This window comes from Diospyros lotus, chromosome 3, assembly GCF_014633365.1.
Source record: "Diospyros lotus cultivar Yz01 chromosome 3, ASM1463336v1, whole genome shotgun sequence".
Taxonomy (NCBI): Eukaryota; Viridiplantae; Streptophyta; class Magnoliopsida; order Ericales; family Ebenaceae; genus Diospyros; species Diospyros lotus.
Window position 1 is genome coordinate 7121226 of NC_068340.1, and position 24167 is coordinate 7145392.

At 37.4% G+C, this 24167-nt stretch overlaps 1 protein-coding gene across 1 annotated transcript; it reads left to right on the forward strand.

Moving 5' to 3' along the window:
• The first annotated feature begins 17414 nt into the window (after positions 1-17414).
• LOC127796367 (tryptamine 5-hydroxylase-like) lies at positions 17415-19693 on the forward strand. The gene is made up of 2 exons (XM_052328461.1): positions 17415-18414; positions 18848-19693. Exons 1-2 carry the CDS (start codon positions 17518-17520, stop codon positions 19457-19459), a joined length of 1509 nt encoding a protein of 502 aa, XP_052184421.1. The 5' UTR covers positions 17415-17517; the 3' UTR covers positions 19460-19693.
• The last annotated feature ends 4474 nt before the right edge of the window (positions 19694-24167 follow it).

Sequence of the window (24167 nt, forward strand, 5' to 3'; positions counted from 1 at the left end):
AATGGAAATTAGAATAACCAACACACAGACTTACTCCCTCGAAGTTTTGACTTCAAATCTTACTATGAATTTTCTCTCCAATAAAAAGGATTCCTCAGGTGTACACATAAGGGGGTACACCGTTATAAGAGTAAATGCAGAACAAGTTCAAAACTCGGTGCCATCCCAAATACAAGGAACGTATTTTCATGAAAGAACAAGGAAATTGACATAGCTTCATGATTGGAATAATGCTCTAGATGAGTAACTTCTGAATTTAAACATGATTCCCTACTCCAAACTCGAATTCTGAGATCACATGATTTATAGCATCAAAAGGGACCAGACTGGGTTGTAATGGGGCTATAAGGTTAATACGGGTTATCAAAGAAAAGGTAGAGTGTGCAAAGGGTGTGTAGAGATTTTTTTTTTTTTTTTTTTAGCATTCATTTTGAAACAGTTATGCTGAATAACTAAGAGAATTTGCCCCCCTTTTTTTCACTTTTTTTTTCTTTTTTTTTTTCTCTTTTTTTTTCTTTTTCTTTTTAAATATGAAAATAGATAAACAGACTAATTCCCAAAATCACACCAGGTTGGATAAAATTCATATGGTTATGGGTTAAACGAGGGTAACAAAAGAAGTTGTACTACAAATGGCTCAAATGGGCTAACAAGAGGTTGATTTAAAGAAAAAAATAGGCTCAAAATGAAAGAAATTGATCCCCCTATCATGCTTCTCAGTCATCTAATTCATAGTTTGAAACCAGTCAAATTCATCCGCTATCATACTAGACATTCAAAGCGAATTGATATTTTGAAGCCATTGAAAAAATAAGATAAACAAGAGAGCATATTTAGAGTAAGTGTTATTTCACTCAGAATTAACGGTTATTAGGCTCAAACACTCACTTGGGTAATAGTCTCTACTTCTGTTGAGGGATCATACAGTGTACTAATCAGCTAATTACTGTTACCTTTGACTTTATGACCGATAACCAATTTCTAAATTTTGAATCCCTAATGAATGTAAATTACTTATTCTCATGCATAAACGTTTTCAAATGAGAAATCAATGCATTCATGTTTCGTATTGCAAACTTAACCGGCTATCAGTGCATAACTTTAAAGCTTTAGGAATAGCATTATTTAAAACACATAATAATTTTTTTTTTTTATAAGAGCAGATAAAGACAATCAATTCCCACAAGACTACAAACTAGTAATTACAAACTCATAGTTAAATATAAACCAGATGATTCATGACTAGACCTTACACCCCCCAACTTGAATTGCAGTAATAAATCAGGGTTGTTAGGAATACCTGTAACTCCACAAGTCCATAGATTTGCTGTGAACTGCTAAAACTTAAACAACAAATGAGCACACCATATATATATATATTTATATTTTCACACCAAAATAAAAATTTCATGCAAGTCATAAGATAAGCAAAATGCGTCTCAAGAGTACAAAAAGTACTCCTTACTCAGCCATCTTATCAAAGACTTTGCTAACAACATTCCACAGTTTTGTTTTGTTTTTTGTTTTTTGTTTTTTTTTTAAAGAACACAACCAAGAAAAATTCTGCGAGTTGTACAATAACTAGATGCGTCTCAAGAGTACAAAAAGTACTCCTTACTCAGCCATCTTAATAAAGAGCATTTCTCACAGTGATAAATCTAAATTAATCGGACCCCTTTGGCGCTTGTTACTAATTGCCTTAGACCAGTCTATCCGAGGCTCATGAGGATCGTACTGTGGAACATAAGCATGTAATTTCTCTAGCAGCTTATCAATGGTGGATGCAGAAATGAGAATCTTTCTTGCTGAACGAGAAATGAACTGTTGGTCCACAGTCTGATCAAGAAAAGAAAGTAACCCATCGAAAAAATGGTTAACATTTAAAAGTCCAATAGGTTTGGTATGGAGATTACTCTTGGCCCAGGAGATTATACAAAAGATTTCTTCAAGTGTTCCAAAACCTCCTGGTAAAGCAATGAAGGCATCTGATTGATAAATCTTACAAGCCATGCGCTCAGACATAGAAGTCGTTTCTATAAGTTGACCGCGTGTAATCCCGAAAATATGTGGTTCAGCTAAAGGGATTGGCATTATACCTACCACAGATAAATTTCCAAGATGTACAGCTTGTGAAACATAACCATTCAATCCACGACTTCCCCCTCCATATACCAAATTAATTTTTTTCTCTCCTAATTTTTTACCAAGTTCGCTCGCTGCAAGTGCGTAACAAATATCGCTCCCAAGTTGAGAGCCACAAAGTACACATATGGTATTGATTCGACGAACTAACTGGCCTTTCATGTTTGTTCCTTTCGTATGTCCTGAAAAGAAGTTTGGCGATCAAAAGTAGCTATACAACAATTCAACAAGAAATAAATATAAACAAAAATCATGCGTATGTATAAGTAGTTGTGATTGTGGCTCACATCTTCCTCTGGTTTTACGTCCAGAAACGGTTTAAACACTTTCTATGAAGCGGGGATAAGCTTCCCATCCAATTTTCTTATAGATTGGCAAACAGGGTCGTTTTTAGTCAGATTCCCAAGACTATAGCGTTGGTGGTCACTTCTGAACTGGGTCCATAAAGCAAGAAGTTCTCTTTGCACTATTCCACATGGATGCGTCTCAAGAGTCAATCGGATATCATCCAGAGACTCCTTACTCAGTCCATCCTTTATGAAACTAATTTTATCTTCTCGATTTATGGACATAAACCCCACAGATTTGTATCGTGTGTTACAGGTCCATCGAGCACATTTGTAACAACCATTCACTCTTTTCGCTCTTCTTTTCTTCGCAAAACTACTCTTCCCTAAGCCTGGAAAATACTTAAAACTAGGTGAAGTTTCACCAGTTAATCGAACTTTTGCTTCGATCAGCCAACGAATATCTTCAGGGATGTTATTAAGTATCAACAACCTAAGTCTTTCACACCTAGCAACATAAATTTTTTTCAAATCATTCTGCGGGAGAGATGGATAGTACTTGTGAATTTTTGAGAGATAAAGATCCATTTTTTTTTTTTTTTAACTATACTAAGAAGAAAGTAAAGAACTATAAACTTTACAAAAGGGATGAGAGTACCTGATCGGAGAATAACACAAAGGAGAGAAGACTGAGCTCAAGAAGGGTGGCTTGCCTTATACAGATATGGAGTCTCTTATAGAGAAATGACCATCACTATTTTACACTCGGCTCGAGGCATGCCATAATTACAGGGTCAGGTTTGGCGTCTCTTTTTCAACGCTTGGTGCCTCATTTTTCAACATTTGGCAGTGTGCCTTATCCTTTATGGGGCAGTGTGATTGCACTGCCCAAGAAAAGATAGCTACCACCAGCGTCAATTCTGTCTCTCTCAATTCAAATTTTTTTTATATTATTATTTATTGTTTTTTTTTAATTTTTTTATTCTTATTCTTATTATTATTATTAATTATTTTTTTTTTTGATTTTTTTTTAAATAAATGTTTTGTTTTAGGGGCCCAATAAAATCATACATACCACACAAGATAATATTATCGAGTCTAACAAAATTATTTACACAATGGATCAGTTTCAAACACCAATAAAATCAAGTACACCTTACATTGTCCTCAATCGACAATAAAAGGATAGAAGATAGGCATACCTGGTGGTCTTCAATGCATGAACTCGTATGCAAAAAAAATTTATTTAGACTGCACATAGAGAAACACTATTTGAATCAAAGTTAATTAAGTGATGCAGAAAATGAACAACTTATATATATAATTCTTTATTATTTTATTTTATTTTTATTTTATTTTATTTTTTCTTTATTTATTTATTTATTTATTTATTTTTATATTTTTTTTTCCAGATCTATAAACATCCATTTAACCTAAATGGAAAGGTGGTCTTTTAACGTCAGATTCCCAGACGATAGGAAACTTTCCCTACTCATCAGATGATGATGGATCATCCAAATCCACAACTCCTTCATTCTCCTCAACACTACCCTGGTATGGTTTCAACCTATGACCATTGACTGTTAGAAGCTGTCCTGACTCCGGATTTTCTATCTCAAATGCCCCATATCCTGAGATGGACTTGATTACAAAGGGGCCGACCCATCGAGACTTCAATTTTCCTGGGAATAGATGCAATCGAGAATCATACAAGAGTACCCGTTGCCCTACCTGAAAGCTTTTTCGAATGATGTGCCGATCATGTAACTCTTTCATGCGAACCTTGGCCAATCGTGCATTTTCAAATGCTTCATTCCGAATTTCCTCAAGTTCATTCAATTGGAGCTTCCTAGATAAGCCTGCTTCAGTTAGACTCTTGTTGATCTTATGAATTGCCCAATATGCTTTATGCTCAATTTTCACCGGTAGATGACAAGATTTACCGTATACTAGCCTATAGGGAGACATTCCCAAAATTGTTTTGTAAGCTATCCTGTACGCCCAAAGAGCGTCTACTAGTCTTAAGGACCAATCCTTACGATTAGCAGCAACAGTCTTTTCCAATATGCGCTTAATCTCCCTATTGGCTAGCTCGGCTTGACCATTGGTTTGGGGATGGTATGGTGTTGCAACCTTATGCAGTACACCATATTTCTTCATTAATCCTGCCACAACTTTATTACAAAAATGGGAACCTCCATCACTGATGATTGCTCGTGGCATCCCAAATCGACTGAATATGTTTTCTTTCAAAAATTTCACGACAGTCCTATGGTCATTTGTTCTGGCCGGGATTGCTTCTACCCATTTGGACACATAGTCAACAGCAAGTAAGATATATTCATGACCAAATGAATTGACAAATGGGCCCATAAAATCCATACCCCAACAGTCAAAAACTTCTAACACTTGGATCGGATGTAATGGCATCATGTTTCTCCTTGACAGACTTCCTAACCTTTGACATCGATCGCAATTTGAACAGAACTTGTACACATCCTTGAACAGTGTCGGCCAATAAAATCCACTCTGAAAAATTTTTGCAACTGTTTTCTTGACAGAAAAATAGCCTCCACATACAAGAGTATGACTGAAATTGATGACACTTTGTTGCTCATGATCGGGTATGCATCTACGGATGATTTGGTCAGGACAATACTTGAAAAGGTAGGGCTCATCCCAAAAGAAGGTTCTGACTTTTCTGAAGAATTTATGCCTATCTTGCTTACTCCAATGGTCTGGGATCAGACCAGTTGCTAGGTAGTTCGCAATGTCGGCATACCAAGGGACAACAGATGATGCACGAATAACATTTACTTTAAACAGCTGCTCATCAGGGAAATTGTCATGAATTGGTTCATCAAATTGTGTGAGATCTTGACTTGGAATCCTTGACAAATGGTCAGCCACCACATTTTCTACTCCCTTCTTGTCTCTGATTTCAATGTTGAACTCTTGCAGGAGTAAGATCCATCGGAGCAGACGGGGTTTTGCATCTTGCTTTGTGAACAAATACTTCAGAGCAGCGTGATTAGTAAAAATGATCACTAGTGACCCTACGAGGTAAGATCGAAACTTGTCCAGGGCAAAGACAACTACTAGTAACTCTTTCTCTGTAGTGGTGTAATTCTTTTGTGCCTCATTAAGAATTTTGCTAGCATAATATATCACATGAGGTTTCTTATCCTTCCTCTGCCCTAACACAGCTCCTACCGCGTAATCACTAGCATCGCACATAAGTTCAAACGGGAGGGACCAATCAGGGGACTGAATGATAGGTGCTGAAATGAGTGCATCTTTCAATTTATCAAAAGCATTTTGACAGGCAGGACTCCATTCAAACGGAACATCTTGAGACAACAAATGGCACAAGGGTCTTGTTATGGTGCTAAAGGAAGCAATGAATCTCCTATAAAACCCTGCATGTCCCAAAAAACTTCTGATGTCTTTCACATTCCTAGGGATGGGGAGTTTTTGAATTGTTTCAATTTTTGACCTGTCTACCTCCATCCCCCTAGATGAAACGATGTGCCCCAAGACTATGCCCTGTTTCACCATGAAGTGACATTTTTCCCAATTGAGTATCAGATTTGCTTCCTCACATCTTGCTAAAACCTTTTTCAGATTCTCCAAACAGGCCTCAAAGTTACTTCCATAAACAGAAAAGTCATCCATAAATACTTCAACAATCTGCTCAACCATTTCACTGAAAATGCTCATCATATACCTTTGAAAGGTGGCTGGAGCATTGCATAACCCAAATGGCATGCGCCTGTATGCAAATGTCCCAAATGGACATGTGAAAGTTGTCTTCTCTTGATCTTCTAGTGCAATTTCTATCTGATTGTACCCTGAGTAGCCATCTAAGAAACAATAGTAGGCTTGGCCTGCTATTCTCTCCAGAACTTGATCCAAGAAAGGCAAAGGAAAATGATCTTTCCTTGTCACAGAATTGAGCTTTCTATAATCAATGCACATACGCCATCCTGTCTGGATGCGCGTGGGAATCAGTTCATTGTTCTCATTTTTTACAACAGTGACTCCAGACTTTTTGGGTACTACCTGTGTTGGACTTACCCACTTAGAATCAGAGATTGGGTAAATCATTTCAGCATCCAATAGCTTAAGCACTTCTTTTCTGACAACTTTTTTCATGTTGGGATTTAATCTCCTTTGCATTTTCCTAACTGGTTTTGCTCCTTCTTCCAAGAATATCTTATGAGTACAGATCAAAGGGCTAATACCTTGCAAATCTGAAATGGTCCATCCTAATGACTTCCTGTGTGCTTTTAGAACTTCTATCAGTTGTTGCTCTTGCTGAGGTGTCAAACTTGAAGAGATCACCACTGGGAATGCTTCCCCTTCTCCTAGAAAGACATACTTCAAATCACTGGGCAATGGCTTTCTCTCAGGCGTGGACTGATGGCTATCAGGAGCCATGAGCTTACTGTCCAAGTTCCTTAATGGCTCTAAACCAGGCATCCATGTAGGCTTCTCACTTTCTTTGCTTATGACTTCCACTTTTTTTATTTCTTCAAGATCTTGATTTCCTTCTTTGGGTCTTCTCATGAACTCTTCAAAACAGTCATTGGTCAGTGTTTGGATCAAGTCTACCTCCTCCACTTCACTCTCAGTGTCCTGATGTTTGGCTACCCTGAAGATATTCATTTCTACAGTCATGTTCCCAAAAGATAGCTTTAACACACCATTCCTATAGTTGATGATGGCATTTGATGTGGCAAGGAATGGTCGACCTAAGATGACTGGCACAGGAGGTTGAGGCCCCTGATGCGGCTGGGTGTCCAAAACGATGAAGTCCACTGGAAAGTAGAACTTATCGATTTGTACCAAAACATCCTCCACAATTCCTCGTGGAACTTTGACTGATCGATCAGCCAGCTAAAGGGTCACTCTAGTGGGTTTAAGCTCACCTAATCCCAACTGTTAATACACACTGTATAGCAACAAATTGATACTAGCTCCTAAATTCAAGAGTGCCCGATCAACCTTTTGACTTCCTATGATGCATGTAATGGTTGGACAGCCTGGATCTTTGTATTTGGGAGGAGTTTTCAATTGGAGAATGGCGCTGACTTGTTCAGTCAAGAATGCCTTTTCATGCACATTTGTTTTTCTTTTGACAGTGCACAGATCTTTCAAAAACTTTGCATATGAAGGTGTTTGTTTGATTGCATCCAACAACGGGATGTTGATTCTCACTTGCTTAAACACTTCATATATATCTGCATTTTGTTACTCTTTTTTCAAATGATTCAACCTTTGTGGAAAAGGTGGTTTGGGCCTGTATTGAATTTCTTTCTCATCTTCTTTTTGTTTTTCATTTTTCTCATTTTTTTCATTTTTTTCCACTGTGGATTCATGATCTTTTGGTTCTTTTTCTTCATTAACATGTTGGTTTATCCTAGAATCAGTTGGTTTCTCAATTATTCTTCCACTTCTTAGGGCAGTCACTGCTTGCACTTGTTCATGAGTGTTGGTTTCACTATTTGAAGCTTCTACCTGGTTAGTTTGCCTAATTGGGTTAGGATTAGTTTGGGATGGAAACCTCCCGGGTTCTCTCACACTCAATGTTTGTGTTATCTTGGTCAACTGGCTCCTAATGTCTTCTATGGCTCTGTTTGTTTGGTTTTGATTTTTGACAAGCTGAGCAACCTGATTATTGATACCTGTTTGACTTTGGATGAACTGGTGCAAGGTATCTTCCAAAGATCTCCTATGAGGAGGTTGGTAAGTATTGGATGAAGAACCTTGATTTTGTTGGAAGGTATGTTGTTGTGTAGGGAAGGGAGGTTGAGAATGATTTCCAGAATCATTTCTCCAAGAAAAATTGGGGTGATTTCTATTATTGGGATGGTATGAATTGTAGTTCTGATTATTCCCATAATAGGCTCCACTCTGATTTTGATTTTGTCTCCCCTCAAAGTTGTGTGAATGATTGTTATTAGTCTGCCCATACAATACCTCCTTGAAAGCAGGTAGGGTAGGACATTTTTCAGTTGAATGATCTGTTGCATCACACACAGCACACTTTACTTCCACTTGATTAACAGATTGCACCTTTTTGGGTTGGATGTTTTCAACTTTCTTTGTTAAAGCAGTTAGTCTTGCATTTAAATCGTCACTCTCACTCAGTTGGTATCTCCCTCTAGGTTGTGGATTTTCTCTTGAATCAAGAGCAGATGTTGGACCAACTTCCCAGTTCCTTGTATTCTCAGCCAATGTGTCAAAGAAGTGGAAAGCTTCTTCTGGAGTCTTCTCATAGAATTCTCCATTGCACATTGTAGAAACTAGCATTTTCAATTGGGGAGTGAGTGAATCATGAAAGAAACTGACCACTCTCCATTGCTCAAAAGCATGATGCGGACAAGTGTGAAGAAGGTCTTTAAACCTTTCCCACGCTTGCGCAAAATTCTCATTTGGTTTACAGGCAAAGTTCATGATTTGTCTTTGAAGAGTAGCAGTTCTGTTGGCAGGGAAGTATTTTTTTAAGAAAGTTGTTTGCATTTCTCTCCAAGTTCCTATAGATCTAGGTGGGAGAGTGCTTAACCATATTTTTGCCTTATCTTTCAGTGAGAATGGAAAGAGTTTTAATCTTATGACATCCTCATTTGCTGTATGGTCCATGCAAGTGCTACATACTTCCTCAAATTCTTTCATATGAGTATATGGATTTTCAGAATCCATGCCATGAAAAGTTGGCAACAATTGGATTGTGCCAGGTTTGAAGTTAAACCTATGATGATTGATGGGAAGAATAATGCATGAGGGGGTTGTCTGCCTAGGAGGATGAAAATACTCCCTAAGGGGTCTGATCATCTCCTGATCAATGGGATCAGGGTCACCGTGGTCACTACCACGTGCAGACATGTTCTGTGGAAGTGGCATGTTCTCATTGTGTTGAGACATGAGTGACTGATTTTCTACAGTTTTACCTGACCTAAGTATCATACACTATGCACAAATAAAAATAAAGTAAAAAGAAACAGAGTTACCGAATTTATCAGGAGATGCTTCTTCTTATATTTTTTTTTTCCTTTTTGTTTTTGCCTCAATCTTCCCGGCAACGGAACCAAAATTTGACTGCACTCCTACCCTGCAATTAAAACACAAAACAAAACACAATAAAAATTTTATATTTTTTTCTTTGTTTAGATGAGAGGTTTATACTCGTCAGTGTACGAGTGCAGTTGTAGTCCAAATTTAAATTTATATTTTCTGAATGAGTCCAGGTCGTCCACTGAGAGATTTATTTATGGCAAAATAAAAAGAATGTCACACAAACACACACGCATTTGGATAAATTGGCAACAAGGTTTTTTATGGTTTTTTAAACAACAGATACTAGGAAATAAATTAAGGCAGTAATTGAAATAAATACTTTAAGTGAGAATATAAAATTGGATAGTACTTGAGTTAAGACAATTTCAGTGCCAACCCGTTGATTCCCAAATTTTAGCATAAAAGATTAGCAACATTAATTTAATTTCAGATATGGGGGTTTGTTATTAAATGCAATTAGAGATGATGATAGTTCTAGGTTAAGCAATCCCCATACATGATATGCGGGATTCTAATTTAAACAACCACTATAAATTCAATTGCAATTAATACACAAAACAACTAAATTAATCATCCGGGTTTGGGTATGATAGCGTTTCCAGTTCTAGTAACTCTCATACATGGCATGAAAGCTCTAAGTTAAGCTTACGCTCTAATCCAAACCTAGTGATTTCTCAATAATTAAGATACACTCATACTGAAATTTAAATTAATGTTACTTATTTAAAGCGCAGCTTTCTTTGGGAATCATTGGCGTTGGACACTGTCCTTGCCTTAACCCAAGATTAGATTTAGCTACTCATTTCCATTTAAAAGTTAATTGACATGAATTTAAACGACGTAATTTAAATAACAGAATTTAAATGACAAGAAATTTTAAAGGCATAAACTAACCGGCCATTTAGGCGGTGAATAATTAAATAACAAGAATTAAAATTGCAGAAATTTAAAGACATAAACTAACCGTCCATTTAGGCGGTGAATAATTAAATGACAAGAATTAAAATTGCAGAAATGTAAAGGCACAAATTAACCGGCCATTTAGGCGGTGAATAATAAAGTAATAATAAATGACATAAGAATTTAAAAGAAGAAAGGAAGGAAGTAAGATCACAAGAGAGAATACTAAAGAAAAGGGGAAAGAACAAGAACAATTCTCAAAGAGAGAATTATAAGGAAACAACTAAACTTTGATTCAAGAATAATAATCACACTTACAAATGCAATCAAGTGATCTATTTATAGGCCACAAGATACAATACAAACCACACAATTTCAATTATTCAACTAGACATAATTATATCTAATGGGCACTCACACACTTAAAGTTAAATGAATTTTAGCTATAATACACACCTAATATTAAATGGATTTTAGCTAAAATACATACCTAATAAAGCATTCATAAAGTTAAATGGATTTTAGCTATAATATCCACCTAATAGTTAAATGGATTTTAGCTAAAAAACACACTTAATAAAGCTCTCACATAAAAAATAAAAATAGATTTCTATAAATTGGTTTTTAATCTTCATTAGGATTAAAAATAATCCTTGGGCCTTCTCCAAATAATATCTTCCATGGGTTGCTCAAATTGGGCCTTAATTCTTCATGGGCTTGAATTCTTCATGGACTTTAATTTTTCATGTGCTTGATTTCTTCATGGATTTGAATTCTTCATGGGCTTGATTTCTCCATGGGTTTGATTTCTTCATGGACTTGAATTCTTCATGGACTTTAAGTCTTCATGGGCTTGAATTCTTCATGCCTAAAAAAAAAATAAAAATAATTTAATGTTATTAATAAATTATATATTATATATATGTATTACACATGGCACATATATATATATTATATTATATTATATTATATATATATTACATGCATGCATATAATGATGTATATGTATTATATATAATTTTATATATTATTATTATTATTAAATTTTACTTTAAAATTTCATTTCATTCATTTTTCAATTTAAACTTGCATATAACCATAAAATATATATTAATATCTAATTTAAACTATTTTTAAGATCAAAAGATCGGTATAATTATAACAAAATTTTTATAAAATTAACCACTAATCAGTAAGGAGGTGGTTTGGTTAAAATACTTGAAGAGTTGCACAGAAATCAAGGTTGGGCACAAGATTTAAGGTGTTTTGAGTTTCATTCGAGGTAAGTGTTCACCCCCAAAACTTGATTTATTATGGGTGCTTCTACCGTAAAAACTTGGTGTTTGTTCTATTTAAATGTGTTGTGACTTCATGCAAAATGGTTTTGTTGCATGCAAACGGTAACCGGTGACGGTTGGTTTTGTGAGGGAGGTTCGTCTCTAAATGTTTTGAATTTGTGCATTGCATTTTATAAAATGTTGTTTATATGATGCATTGAATTGTGAAATGTGGCATGTCTTGCGTTTTGTGTGTTCGTATGGAATGTTAACCTAAGATGTTGTCTGGATAGTGTAGCCATAATTCTCCAAGGGCGTGACAGAATAATAGGGGTAACTGATACTAGTGTGCATGTTAGGATAGCTGCCTTGGTTTTCGTGCTGGGTCGTTTGACCAAGGAAGTTGCACTAGGATGACTAGGTGGTCCATACTGTGTTGTTCATGTGGGATGTCAGCCTAGGATGTTGTCTGGATAGTGTAGCTGTAATTCTCCAAGGGCGTGATAGAATAATAGGGGTATCTCGTGCTGGTGAGTATGCTGGGATAACCGCCTTGGTTTCCGTGCCAGGCCGTTTAGTTAGGAAAGTTTCACTAGGATGATTAAGTGGTTGATGTGAAATTTTGGAGTTGGGATTATATGGTGGTTCCCGGATGCTTAGAGTGAAAGCGTAATCTGGAGAGATGCATTGGCTTGCCCCTCTTAAGAAAGAATTGTGTCGTGTCGTAGTGTCATCGAGTCGGTATGGTAGCATAGCTTTTAGAGAGATTGCTCTTTTCCCGTGGTAGGGTTAAGCGCTTGGGATTCTCTTGGGCTAGGGCTTACCGGGTGTATTAGTTTATTTCATGTCTTGCATTCATTCATGAAAAATGTGTTTTGAACTCTCACTTAGATGATTCATCATCTAATATGGACTTTGTCCCTGGAATATTCAAACGTTTCAGTGAAGGCAGCAGTGCAAAAGGGAAAGGGATCGTCGAGGAGTGACGGCGATTAGTGGATAGTTTACTTTATGTCGTTTTCAATTATGTTGTTAATTTTGATGACGTCATGTAAACATTGGTTAGACTTTATAATATGAATAAAGTGGTTTCTGTTATGATCTATTAAGGTTTCAATCTAGCTTCCGCATTTGAGTTGATGAACCTGTCTTAGTTATTGATGATTCATAGTTGATATACTGAGAAGGTGTAACGGGATCTTCGGGGAACGGTTTTGTGTTGAGTTTCCGTTGATTGGAAAAAAATATCCTCGAAATCTTAAGTTACGTATCGCCCCGAGAAGACGGGGTGTTACAGTATCAGAGCCGATCCTTGCAGAAAGCGATCCAATGAGAGTAGGGAGTGGCGCCGGGGCGTGAGGGCCTGAATAAGGAACGGCTTCTGGCAGGCTTCTAGGATGATAGCTTCCAAATGGGAGAAGATTTGGGACCAGTTGTAAGGTTACATGACGAAAACGTCATGTGCTCAAGGGGCGAGAATGTAATACCCAAAGAGCCCAGAGAACCAAACTTATGCATAAATGAATGTGTCTTTCGGACTTGAATCTTCACGTAGTGAAATCATTTCAAATGTCAACCAAGGTGGCATGGTACAGAAGTTTTGAACCAACAACCCTTATTTGATTAACTGAAAATACCTCACACACTCATTTGAATGTCCTTATTGTGTTCATAAGTACCAACACGTGAATAGGCCATGTGTCCTATATCTTGGTTTCCATTTTCATGAATATCTTGAGTAGTTTGTCAAACCACTTTGGAGACGGCACCATCCCCGATATTCATATAGGTAGGCTTATCGAAAATGCCAATGTATCTAAAGTATTTTATAGATATCCATATAAACCTATTAAGAGCAAATTAGCTCAACCTCCCATTATTGATACGTTCCCAAACATTTCTACCTCGGGATTAACTTAAATGTTCGCAATCACTCATATGACATACTTTACTAATTGAATCTAAGATCTTGATGTTTCAAGTATTAGGTCGAGTTTCCATCACTGATGATTATAAATTTACCACAATCCCATTCCATTTGATGTTTTAGAAACAAAATCCCTTGCAACCTTTCGTTAAAAGATCCACCAAGTTTTGACTTGACTTCATATAGTCTACGGTAATGACTCCATCTGAGATCAATTGTTTAACTGTGCTATGTCTTAACCCAACATGTCTAGATTTGCCATTATATATTTGGCAATATGCCATAGACAATGTAACCTTACTATCACAATGAATAGAAACCGAATGCATAGGTTTAGGCCAAATAAGAATTTCAATCAATAAATTCCTTAACTATTTTACTTCTTTATTACATGAAGCTAATGCTATAAACTCTGCGACCATGGTGGAATCTGCTATACAATTTTGTTTTTTTTGAACCCCATGATATATCACTTCCACAAAGTGTGAAAATCCATCCACTTGTTGAGAGGAATAAGTAATCGAAGTTTAATGTACAATTCCTACATCTTCACAAAACTTAGGAAAATGATACTCACCACTCCTATCACTTTTAAAACATTTAATTTTAGTATTGCACAAATTTTCTACTTTAGCTGTATATATCTTGAATTTTTCTAATATTTCATCTTTAGTACACATAAGATACACATAACAAAACTTAGAAAAATTATCAATAAAAGTCACAAATAAAGTTTCCTCCTCTGCTAGGTGTACTCTAACATCATTTGATATTATAAAACATTGTTTTCATTATTTTGAAATCTTTCCCTCTAGATTACTATACTTAGATAGTGTTTATTAATCAAGATATAGACCGAAAAAAGAAAGATATGAAAAGTATTTCAGACTTTTATTTTTTTTTAATATGTTTGTTAAACTTATTTAACGACTCTTGAAAAAGAAGTCATGTGACTTCTTATTTGCCATTTTTCAGATATGTTTATCTCTCCACTCCCCCTCAAGATAAGCATATCTTAGAATTTATAGATAAGAAAAAATTACTCATATATTCTCTAGTGCATTCTAAAAAATTTAACAAACAGTTTGATAAAAATCTTAGAATAATTTTCAGTTTTATTTTGACAATTTCATATCTTGATTTGGAAAATATTTCAATCTTATCTTAATATAATGTTATCTTACTAATTTTAACAAACATTATCTTAACAGGTCGAATGTCTTTGGGGGAAAACTTTATGCATTATGTTTGTAGCATTGAAACTACTCAGGATGGTAAAACAAGTGCCAACTGCCAACCTCTAGATTATATAGACTTAGCATTTGCATATTATGCCAATGTCTTTATGCATTATGTTTGTAGTATTTAAACTACCATGATGGTAAAACAAGTGCCGATAGTTTTGCTGAAACTTTAATACATTAATTAAGTACATATTATTCAAACCATTATTATGGTGAAACCAAGTGTCACCATCGCTTCTGGAGGAGAATTGAAAGGAGCTTTCAGCCTCACTGAGATTCAATTAACCAATTGTAAGTGGCCCAAAAAGCTATAAAGAGCCCAAACACTACTCGACAAAGAGATTGGTGCTTGGAGCACCAACTTTGAAGTAACACAATTGCATAATATTAAGTTGAATCCAATCCAATATGGTGGTATGTGGGACCCAATTGCAAAACTGAGTCTTGGAACCAAGCCCAAAAGCCAATTCAATTCCAAGACCAATTATAACATCTGAAAAAAATAAATGAGGCTAAAACTCAACACATAATTAGGACAACTAGATTTATAAAAATATATTTTGTGTTTTCATTGTGAAATTTTTGAAAAGGACTAAACAGGTATTAAGAACATTGTTGTTAAAATCCCGATTTTACTCGTACGATATTATGATTTTACGCTTCAAAAACCCCCAAACGATTCAAATCTTATGTAAAATTTTATTTGGCATAAAATCCTACAAAATCCCGATTTTAGATGTACAATTTTACGATTTTACACTTCAGAGACCCCAAACAATTTTACGCTTCAAGAATAAATTGTAACTTAAATTTAATAGAGAATATTGAAATCATCCTCTAAAGAATTTTAAGTTATATTTTGCCTCTAAATTACCTATACCAACATGTTAGTTTTGAGTTATATTTTGGAAACATTATCTTTTAAATTATAATAATGAATAATCAGGTTATTAAATGATATTAATTTTTTTTATAAAATTATGTTATTATAAATATATATTTATAAAAATTAAAAGATATTTTTAATTGTCTTTAAAATTTTACGATTTTACAATTAGATTTTACGAACCCTTTTTCGATCCCACTTAAAATCCTGATTTTAACTACCTTGATTAAGAAGACTACTAGAATATCAAGAGATGAAAACAATGATGGAAAGCTATAATTAGAAATGCCATATTATTTTGGAAAAGTAATAGATCGGCAGAATTAGAAGTGAATAAAAAACATAATTATTGGAAAGAAAAATAGAGACAAAAAAAAGCATTAGAATAAATATAAAGACCAAGTCAAGTGAGACTAAATAAATAAAATAAAAATAATGATTACATCCAACAATATGATCTATATGGATCTAAAAGGTAAGGCTGTGTTCTCTTTGTTTTTTAATTTTTAGTTTTGAGTTTTAAATGCATTTTTAATTTTCTGTTTTGCTAATCTGTTTTTAGAAAATTAAAAATGTGTTTTTTTTCTCATTTTAAAAAATTATTTCTCAAAATAGAAAATGCGTTCTCTTTGAAATATAATGGAAATCCCCAAGTATTAAAGATAGATGATTAATAGATTAGCTCTTAATCGATATTTGACCGATAATTTGTTGGAGAGGTTAGAGAGTTTATAAAGTTCTTATATGTTCAAGATCAATTTTAAAGGGTAAGAAAGTTATGTCCTTACAAAGAAATTGGTTGATTTTGGATTTAGAGTTTTGAATGAATTGACTTGATGAGTTAACATTAAGGCAAGTCAACGTGCCAACTCATTTCACCATTCATTTCACCATGTCTTTACTATTGTAATTAATTTTAAAGTATTAGACATAAATTAAAATAATTCTCAAAATATGATTAAATTAAAAATTAACAAAAAGTTCAAAATAAATCAAGTGATTAGGCCCACTTACAATTTATAAAGAGGGTATGTGTGCAAAAAAATTGAAAGTAAAAAGACTTTTAGGATTAATTAAGTTTAAGGGGTATCTGTGTAAAAGGGTCAAATTATAAAGGATATGTTTGTAATTTATCCTTAACATATATATATCTCGTTACATAAATAAATTTCAAATATTATTTGACCATTTTGAAATTAATGTAAATACGTAAAATATAATATGTTAATAGATAATATATTAACATATAATTAATAAATGTTATTGAAATGCAGTGCAGCATCAGCATTTCAATTTTGAGGTGGCATGAAGTTTTATCAATTATATATTATATTAATATGCATAATATGTGCAAAATATATTAATTAATACATATTTTGAAACCAAGTTTATTTTAAAATTTTCAAAACTCTCTATTTCTACAGATTGGGGCCAGCCAATGGCCTATATAACTAGGCCCGATCTGACTTTAAATTGGTGGGCCGGGCCGGACCCGGCCACCAATCTTTTTGGACGATTGACACGTGGCACTCGACTTCTCAGTTATTGCCATCCGTCCACCGACTCAACCACCATCCACTGCCGCTCACTGGGCACCAAACGTTGAATCTATCGTGAAATGGAGACTATACGAGGGGTATTATTATTTCGGTGGTCAAGACACACAGCATTAACTGCCGTCGTACATCTATATATGAACCAGCCTCCGTACGTGGCCCTCCAGATCGAGCCTTTGTCTCTTCGACAGTACTCTGTTACATTAATCAAATAGTGAATGGACGGTTTTACCCTTCACGTGCTCCTTTTGCTGCTTCTACAGTTGTCGGCCACCTTCGGCTTTTACGTGTTGAGCCGACGTCCGACTCGGCGGACGGCGGCGCTGCCACCATCGCCGCCCGGGCTTCCGATAATCGGCCACCTGCACCTCCTCTCCGACAAGCCCCACTGTTCCATGGCCGAACTGGCTCGGAAACTGGGTCCCATAATCTACCTCCAACTCGGCCGAGTCGACACGGTGGTGATCTCCTCCGCCCAGCTCGCCGAACTCGTCCTCAAAACCCACGACCACGTCTTCGCGAACAGGCCGCAGCTCGTGGCAGCTCAGTACCTCTCGTTCGGCTGCTCCGACGTGACGTTCTCCCCCTACGGCCCCTACTGGCGTCAAGCCAGGAAGATCTGCGTCACCGAGTTGCTGAGCTCGAAGCGCGTCAACTCGTTCGAACTCGTCCGGGACGAGGAAGTGACCCGGCTAGTATCCGCGGTTTCAGATCGAACCGGATCCGAAGTCAACATGAGCGAACTCTTCTTCAAGCTGGCGAACGACATGCTTTGCCGGGTGGCTTTCGGGAAGCGGTTCATGGAGCAGACTGGCGATTTGGCGGCGGTTTTGACGGAAACGCAGGCATTGCTGGCGGGGTTTTGCTGGGGCGATTTTTTCCCGGGATGGGCGTGGGTGAACTGGGCGAGTGGGATGAAGCGGCGGCTGGAGAAGAACTTGGAGGAGCTGAGGACGGTTGGCGATGATATAATAAGAGAACATTTGAAGAAGAGAGAGAGAGCTGGGCCTACTGGGGATGAGAAGGAAGACTTCGTGGACGTGTTGCTTCGGGTTCAACGAAGAGACGATCTGGAAGTTCCCATTACAGATGATAAACTCAAAGCTCTAGTTCTGGTTCTCTCTCTCTCTCTCTCTTCTGTATTCAACCTATTATTGATTACGAATAACTAAGAAGAGGGCATTCATAATCAATGAGTTTACATAATTAGCTATTTACATTATCATTTATATGAATATATTTATTGAAATTATTTTACATAATAATTGTGCCAGATTGCTTGATTTTTGCTTCTTTTTTTTTTTTTTTTTTTACAAATTAGACACTTGCATTGCACATAGTAACATCAGCCAAACTTAAAAGGCAAAAGTCTTGCATCCATGGAAGACAAAGGAGGAGACAAGATAAGTAACATCTTCTCTCTTTACTCGGTTTAATTAGGTGAGTAATTAAACAAAATAATAATACTGATTAATAGTGTGATAAGCAAATAAACGAACAGTTTCCGTTCAATTAATTAATACTAATTAATGGATAACGATTTTACAGGACATGTTCGTGGCCGGAACTGACACAACATCGTCAACCCTAGAATGGACCATGACCCAGCTAGCCAGGCACCCAACAATACTGAAGAAAGCGCAGGAAGAAGTTCGAAAAACAGCCGCCGCCGCCGGAACGAGGACAGTGGAGGAGGCTGATCTCCGCCATCTCTGTTACCTGAAAGCCGTGATAAAGGAGACGATGCGGCTCAATCCGCCGGTGCCCCTCCTCGTGCCCAGAGAATCCATGGAGAACTGCAACCTTGGCGGCTACGAGGTGGTCGCCGGAACCCGAGTTCTGATAAACACCTACGCCATGGGAAGGGATCCGGGGAGCTGGGAGAATCCGCTGGAATTCAGGCCGGAGAGGTTCGACGGCGCCGATTTCAGGGGGCAGGATTTCAGGTTTCTGCCGTTTGGGGGAGGGAGGAGAGGCTGCCCGGGATTTGGGTTTGGGATGGCGACGGTGGAGATGGCGCTGGCCAGGATTTTGTATCACTTTGACTGGGAATTAGGTCCTGGTGTGGAAGAAGCTAAAGATTTGGACATGGAGGAGATTTTTGGGTTGGCCACAAGGAAGAAATCGGCCCTAGTTCTTGTCCCTAAGCGGATTCATTAGTTCAGGGAGAACAGTTGATTAATCATCATTGACTTGTTTTAGTTTAATTATTATTAGGTGAAGAAGAATTGATAGTTAGCATACTCGTGGAAGTGATCAGTGGGTGGATGTTAATTCACAAGTCTCTTCGTTTTTCAAGAGTACTGATCAATTAATGCTCATACATGGCAAGTAGTGTTAGAAATTTTACAGAAAAGATCTGTACACAGATGACATCTCTTCATACAGCTAATTAACATGCACGGAATTGATTAATCATCAAGTCTCGGACGTCGTCTTTAAAATTAAAGAGCAGCTTAGCCAACAATTATAGAATCACCGGTAAATTATATAAACCCCTCTGCACTTAGAGTCATATGCAATTTACTCTATATATTTTTGATTGCATAAAAAAATTCCGTTGTATTTTCAAAATATTGCAATCAATCAAAATTTGTTATTATTTTACATAATTTTATGCAATCTATTGGTTGATTAATGCAAAATTTTATATTTTTTTGATATATTGAAATTATATATGTAGAATTATGTATTTTGTATGTAGATTATTGTACAAAATTATGTAAAATAATAACAAATTGTGGCTGATTGCAATATTTTGAAAATGTAAGGGGATTTTTGATGCAATAGAAAGTATAGGGGCATAAGTTGCATATGACCCTAAGTGCAGAGGGGTTTCATATAATTTACCCTAGAAGCAAAGATTTTCAGGGTCCTGAGAGCCGCAAACAAGAAGATCCAGCCAAATGTGAAAGGGGAACAACAATACCAGCAATTCTCAAAACATGGGGATAAGGAGGGAAATTTAGAAAAATAGGACGCTCGTTATGAAACTTTGGAAAAAAGGACACTTTGAAAATCTTCGCAAAAGAAGGACTTTTGAACTTTTACTGGATAAAAATATTCCCACATTAAATCAGCCAGTAATAGAATCTTGTCGATCCCGATCTTATTTTCTCTTCTTCCCCTTCTTCTTCTCACGAACATTCTCACTCGTCTGTCGTCAATTTGCTATTTCCTCATCAATCGTCTTTTTCAAACTCATTATTGTTTTTTCCTAAGTGTTGCTGCTTTTGCACATCAATCGTCTTCTCTCCATCTATGTATTTATTTATTTTCCTATTATTACAGGTATTTTCTGAATTGTCTTGGACTATTGTATGGATTGTTGTGGGCAAGGAATATTCCAATGGTAAGGTCCAACCTCTCCAAGTCAAGTGGGCCCAAGATCGACGCTATCTCTGTGAGGTCGCATAATTGCTAAAGTGCGAGCTCTGGTTACTATGACTAGCAAGCTCCCGACGATGGCTCCAGCTCGCTGGTCAACTCGATCAGCTCGTCAAAAAGACCATGAGGTAAAACATCCGGATTTGATGTCTATTTGTCTTTATCCGTGGAAACTAGTCCTCACATGGTGCGAAACTTTTACTCCCTATTTTATGGAGATAATGACATATTGTCCCTCACGATATGGCCCACTACTTTAAACTTTGTGTAAACTGTCAATATCCCACACTATAAATAAGGGATCAAAAGTCATTGTACGAAGAGGATGATAATAAAAAATATATATACTGTTACTCTGCAAAACATGATCAGAGAGCAGTCGTGGACTAGGCACCATTCTGATTGAACCACGTAAAAACTCTTGCATATTGTTCGACTGATGGCATTATTGTTCTCTTCCCCTCATATTTGTGATTACTAAATCAATACGGGCCGACGAATCTCGGTCGACTATTTCTGAACGTTGACATTTTGGCTCTAGAAGGATAACCCGTTTTGATCAACGTCAATGGCAAGGGGGAGACATACAAGAAGTTTAGAAGTGGCGGCCAATCAACCCGAAGATCATGCTAATCGGCCGTCGGAAATTCTGCCTGTAGGGGTGCGGCTGTGACTGCTGCAACCGTTTTCGTTCCCCCATTGGCTGGAACAATCTCAGGGATCCTCTCGTGGGTTCCTTGTCAGTCGGCGAACCCTATTCCAGGGATAGAGGCAGTTCAAGCCTAGCAGCAACGTCAAAAGGCATTGGAGAATACGGTCAGGCAGTTTGTGGATGCAGTTAGGACGTTGGCCCAAACGCAAGTCTAGGTCGCACGAACGTTATGTACGAGAGGCCAGTCACCTCTTACTAGCTAGATATGGTGAACAGGGAATTCCGTCGAAGAAAGCCAGAACAACCCCCAGTGACATTGTTTTTTCAGAAGAGGATACGAGAAAGGTGCATTGGCCCCACAACGACGCTCTTGTGGTCCGAGCTCGAATTGGAAACGTTGAAGTGCGAAGGATTATGGTTGACACAAGCAGCTCAGTAAATGTAATGTATAGAGGATAATTCAACCAAATGGGCCTGGGGTCAGGCCAACTAAGGGCGTCCCCGAAGCCACTTTATGGATTTACTGGAGATGCAGTGATCCCCACAGGACGTATCAGCCTCCCACTTACAATTGGGGACTAAGACCACCAAGCTATTGTGATGACGGACTTCTTGATCATTGACTCCCCTTTCGCGTATAATGTTGTCATGGGGAGACCCACCATGAACGACTTGAATTTGGTCATCTCAACAAAAGCGTTGACAGCCAAATTCCTAACTCCGAATGGGATTGGATGCATCAAAGGTGAACAATATTCAGCGAGGCGTTGTTACAAGGAGGCTCTGAAAATGGGATTCAAAGGAAAGAAAGTCAACATTGTCTCACGAGGAAGATCGCAAGGTGTAAGCGAGAAAGGAGTCAGTCACGACCTGGATCCATGCAAGGTGGATTGTGACTGAGCTACAAGCCCTGTAGGCGAGCTAGAAGATGTTGTGGTTAGTAGCACTGATGCCGAAAGGTGTCTCAAGCTGGGTAAGGACCTTGTTCCCGAAGTTAAGACTCAACTGACCGACTTTCTTAAGGTAAACCTAGATATGTTCACCTGGAACCACGAAGATATGGTGGGGATAGATCTGGATGTGATAATGCATCGGCTCAACATAAATTCCAACCACAATCCGGTCTGCCAAAAGAGAAAGCCTATGACGGTAGAGCGTTATGCGGCCTTGAAAGAAGAAATGGGCAAACTGTTGGCGAACAAGTTCATTAGAGAATACCATTACCTGGTCTGGGTAGCTAATCCGGTTCTAGTGAAAAAGAAGAACAAAAACTGGAGGACCTGCGTGGACTTCATCAACCTAAATAAAGCCTGCCCAAAAGATAGTTTTCCCCTGCCCAAAATAGACTAGCTCGTGGATGCAACGGCCAGTCACCAGCTCCTTAGCTTTGTAGACATTTATTCGAGGTATAACCAGATTCCAATGAAACCCGAAGATGAGGAGAACACCTTGTTTATTACAGATTGAGGGTTGTACTGTTACAAGGTAATGCCTTTCGAATTAAAGAACACTGGAGCAACTTACCAGCGTTTGGTTAACATGATGTTCAAGAACCTGATCGGAGAAACCATGGAAGTTTATGTGGATGATATGCTAGTAAAATCCCAGCAAGTGGATGACCATGTTCGCAACCTAGAAGACATGTTCCAAATCTTAAGGAAATATCAAATGAAGATAAATCCACTCAAGTGCACATTTGGTGTAGCCTCTGCAAAGTTCTTGGGCTTCATGGTGAACGAGAGGGGGATTGAAGCAAACCCAGAAAAGATTCGAGCTCTGCTTGACATGAGGTCGCCGAGCAAGATAAAAGAGGTGCAGAGCCTTAACGGCCAAATCGCCACCCTCAGCAGGTTTGTCTCCAAGGCCTCTGATAAATGCATTCCATTCTTTAATATGTTGAAGCAGGTCAAAAATTTCCAATGGACGGAAGAATGCGAGGTCGCTTTTCAGCAGTTGAAAGAATATATGGGGCGGGCCCGCTTATGTCTAAGCCAAAAGAAGGAGAAAAGCTTATCACCTACTTAGGAGTGTCTCAATACGCTATCAATGTCGCACTAGTGCGAGAAGAAGATAGAGTACAATACTTGGTATAATATGTAAGCCACATATTGTTGGATGCGGAAACAATATTTTGATTGTGAGGGGGAAGTTCTGTAAAAAGAAGGATAGGAAGTTGGTGAAAAACAAGGGAGAAAGCGAAGGAGAGGCAAAGGCTTGATGAAAAGCGGACAACCGTCAAAGAACTACTGTGACATTCACAAAATCAAAGAGATAAGTCTGATTTATTTCCATAATCATATAAAGGATTGAAATAGGAGTCTGTAGGTTCAAACGGAAGTCGATTCGGAGTTAAAATGAGGGAGATATGACAAAAATACGAAAGGGTGTTAAATCTACCTCCAGCGCATGAAAATACGCACAACCTCTTCTTGGGGCGCGTGGATACCTCTCTTCCCACGAAAATTTTCATTTTTCCTCCTATTTAAATGCCCTATAACTTTATGCAAGAACAATTTAATTTTAACTTATGAAAACCCATGTTTTCTGCAAAGAAACAAACCCGTTAAGGTGTGAAGACCTTAAACCTTAGAAAAATCTTAACCAACCAAGTTGAGGTAAGTACATTATGAACTATTTATGATGTTTAAGTATGCTCATGAATCATGTTATGTGGTCCCCCATGTTATGTTTATGTTCACGCAAGTCTCAGGACCGAAGCTTGGTAGCGCTACGCACGAGGGTTCGTGCCCCCTTAGTTGGTGGAACCTCTCGTGTCTCCATATGTTATGTTACGTTATGTTATGTCATGTCTTTATTAAATACATATAA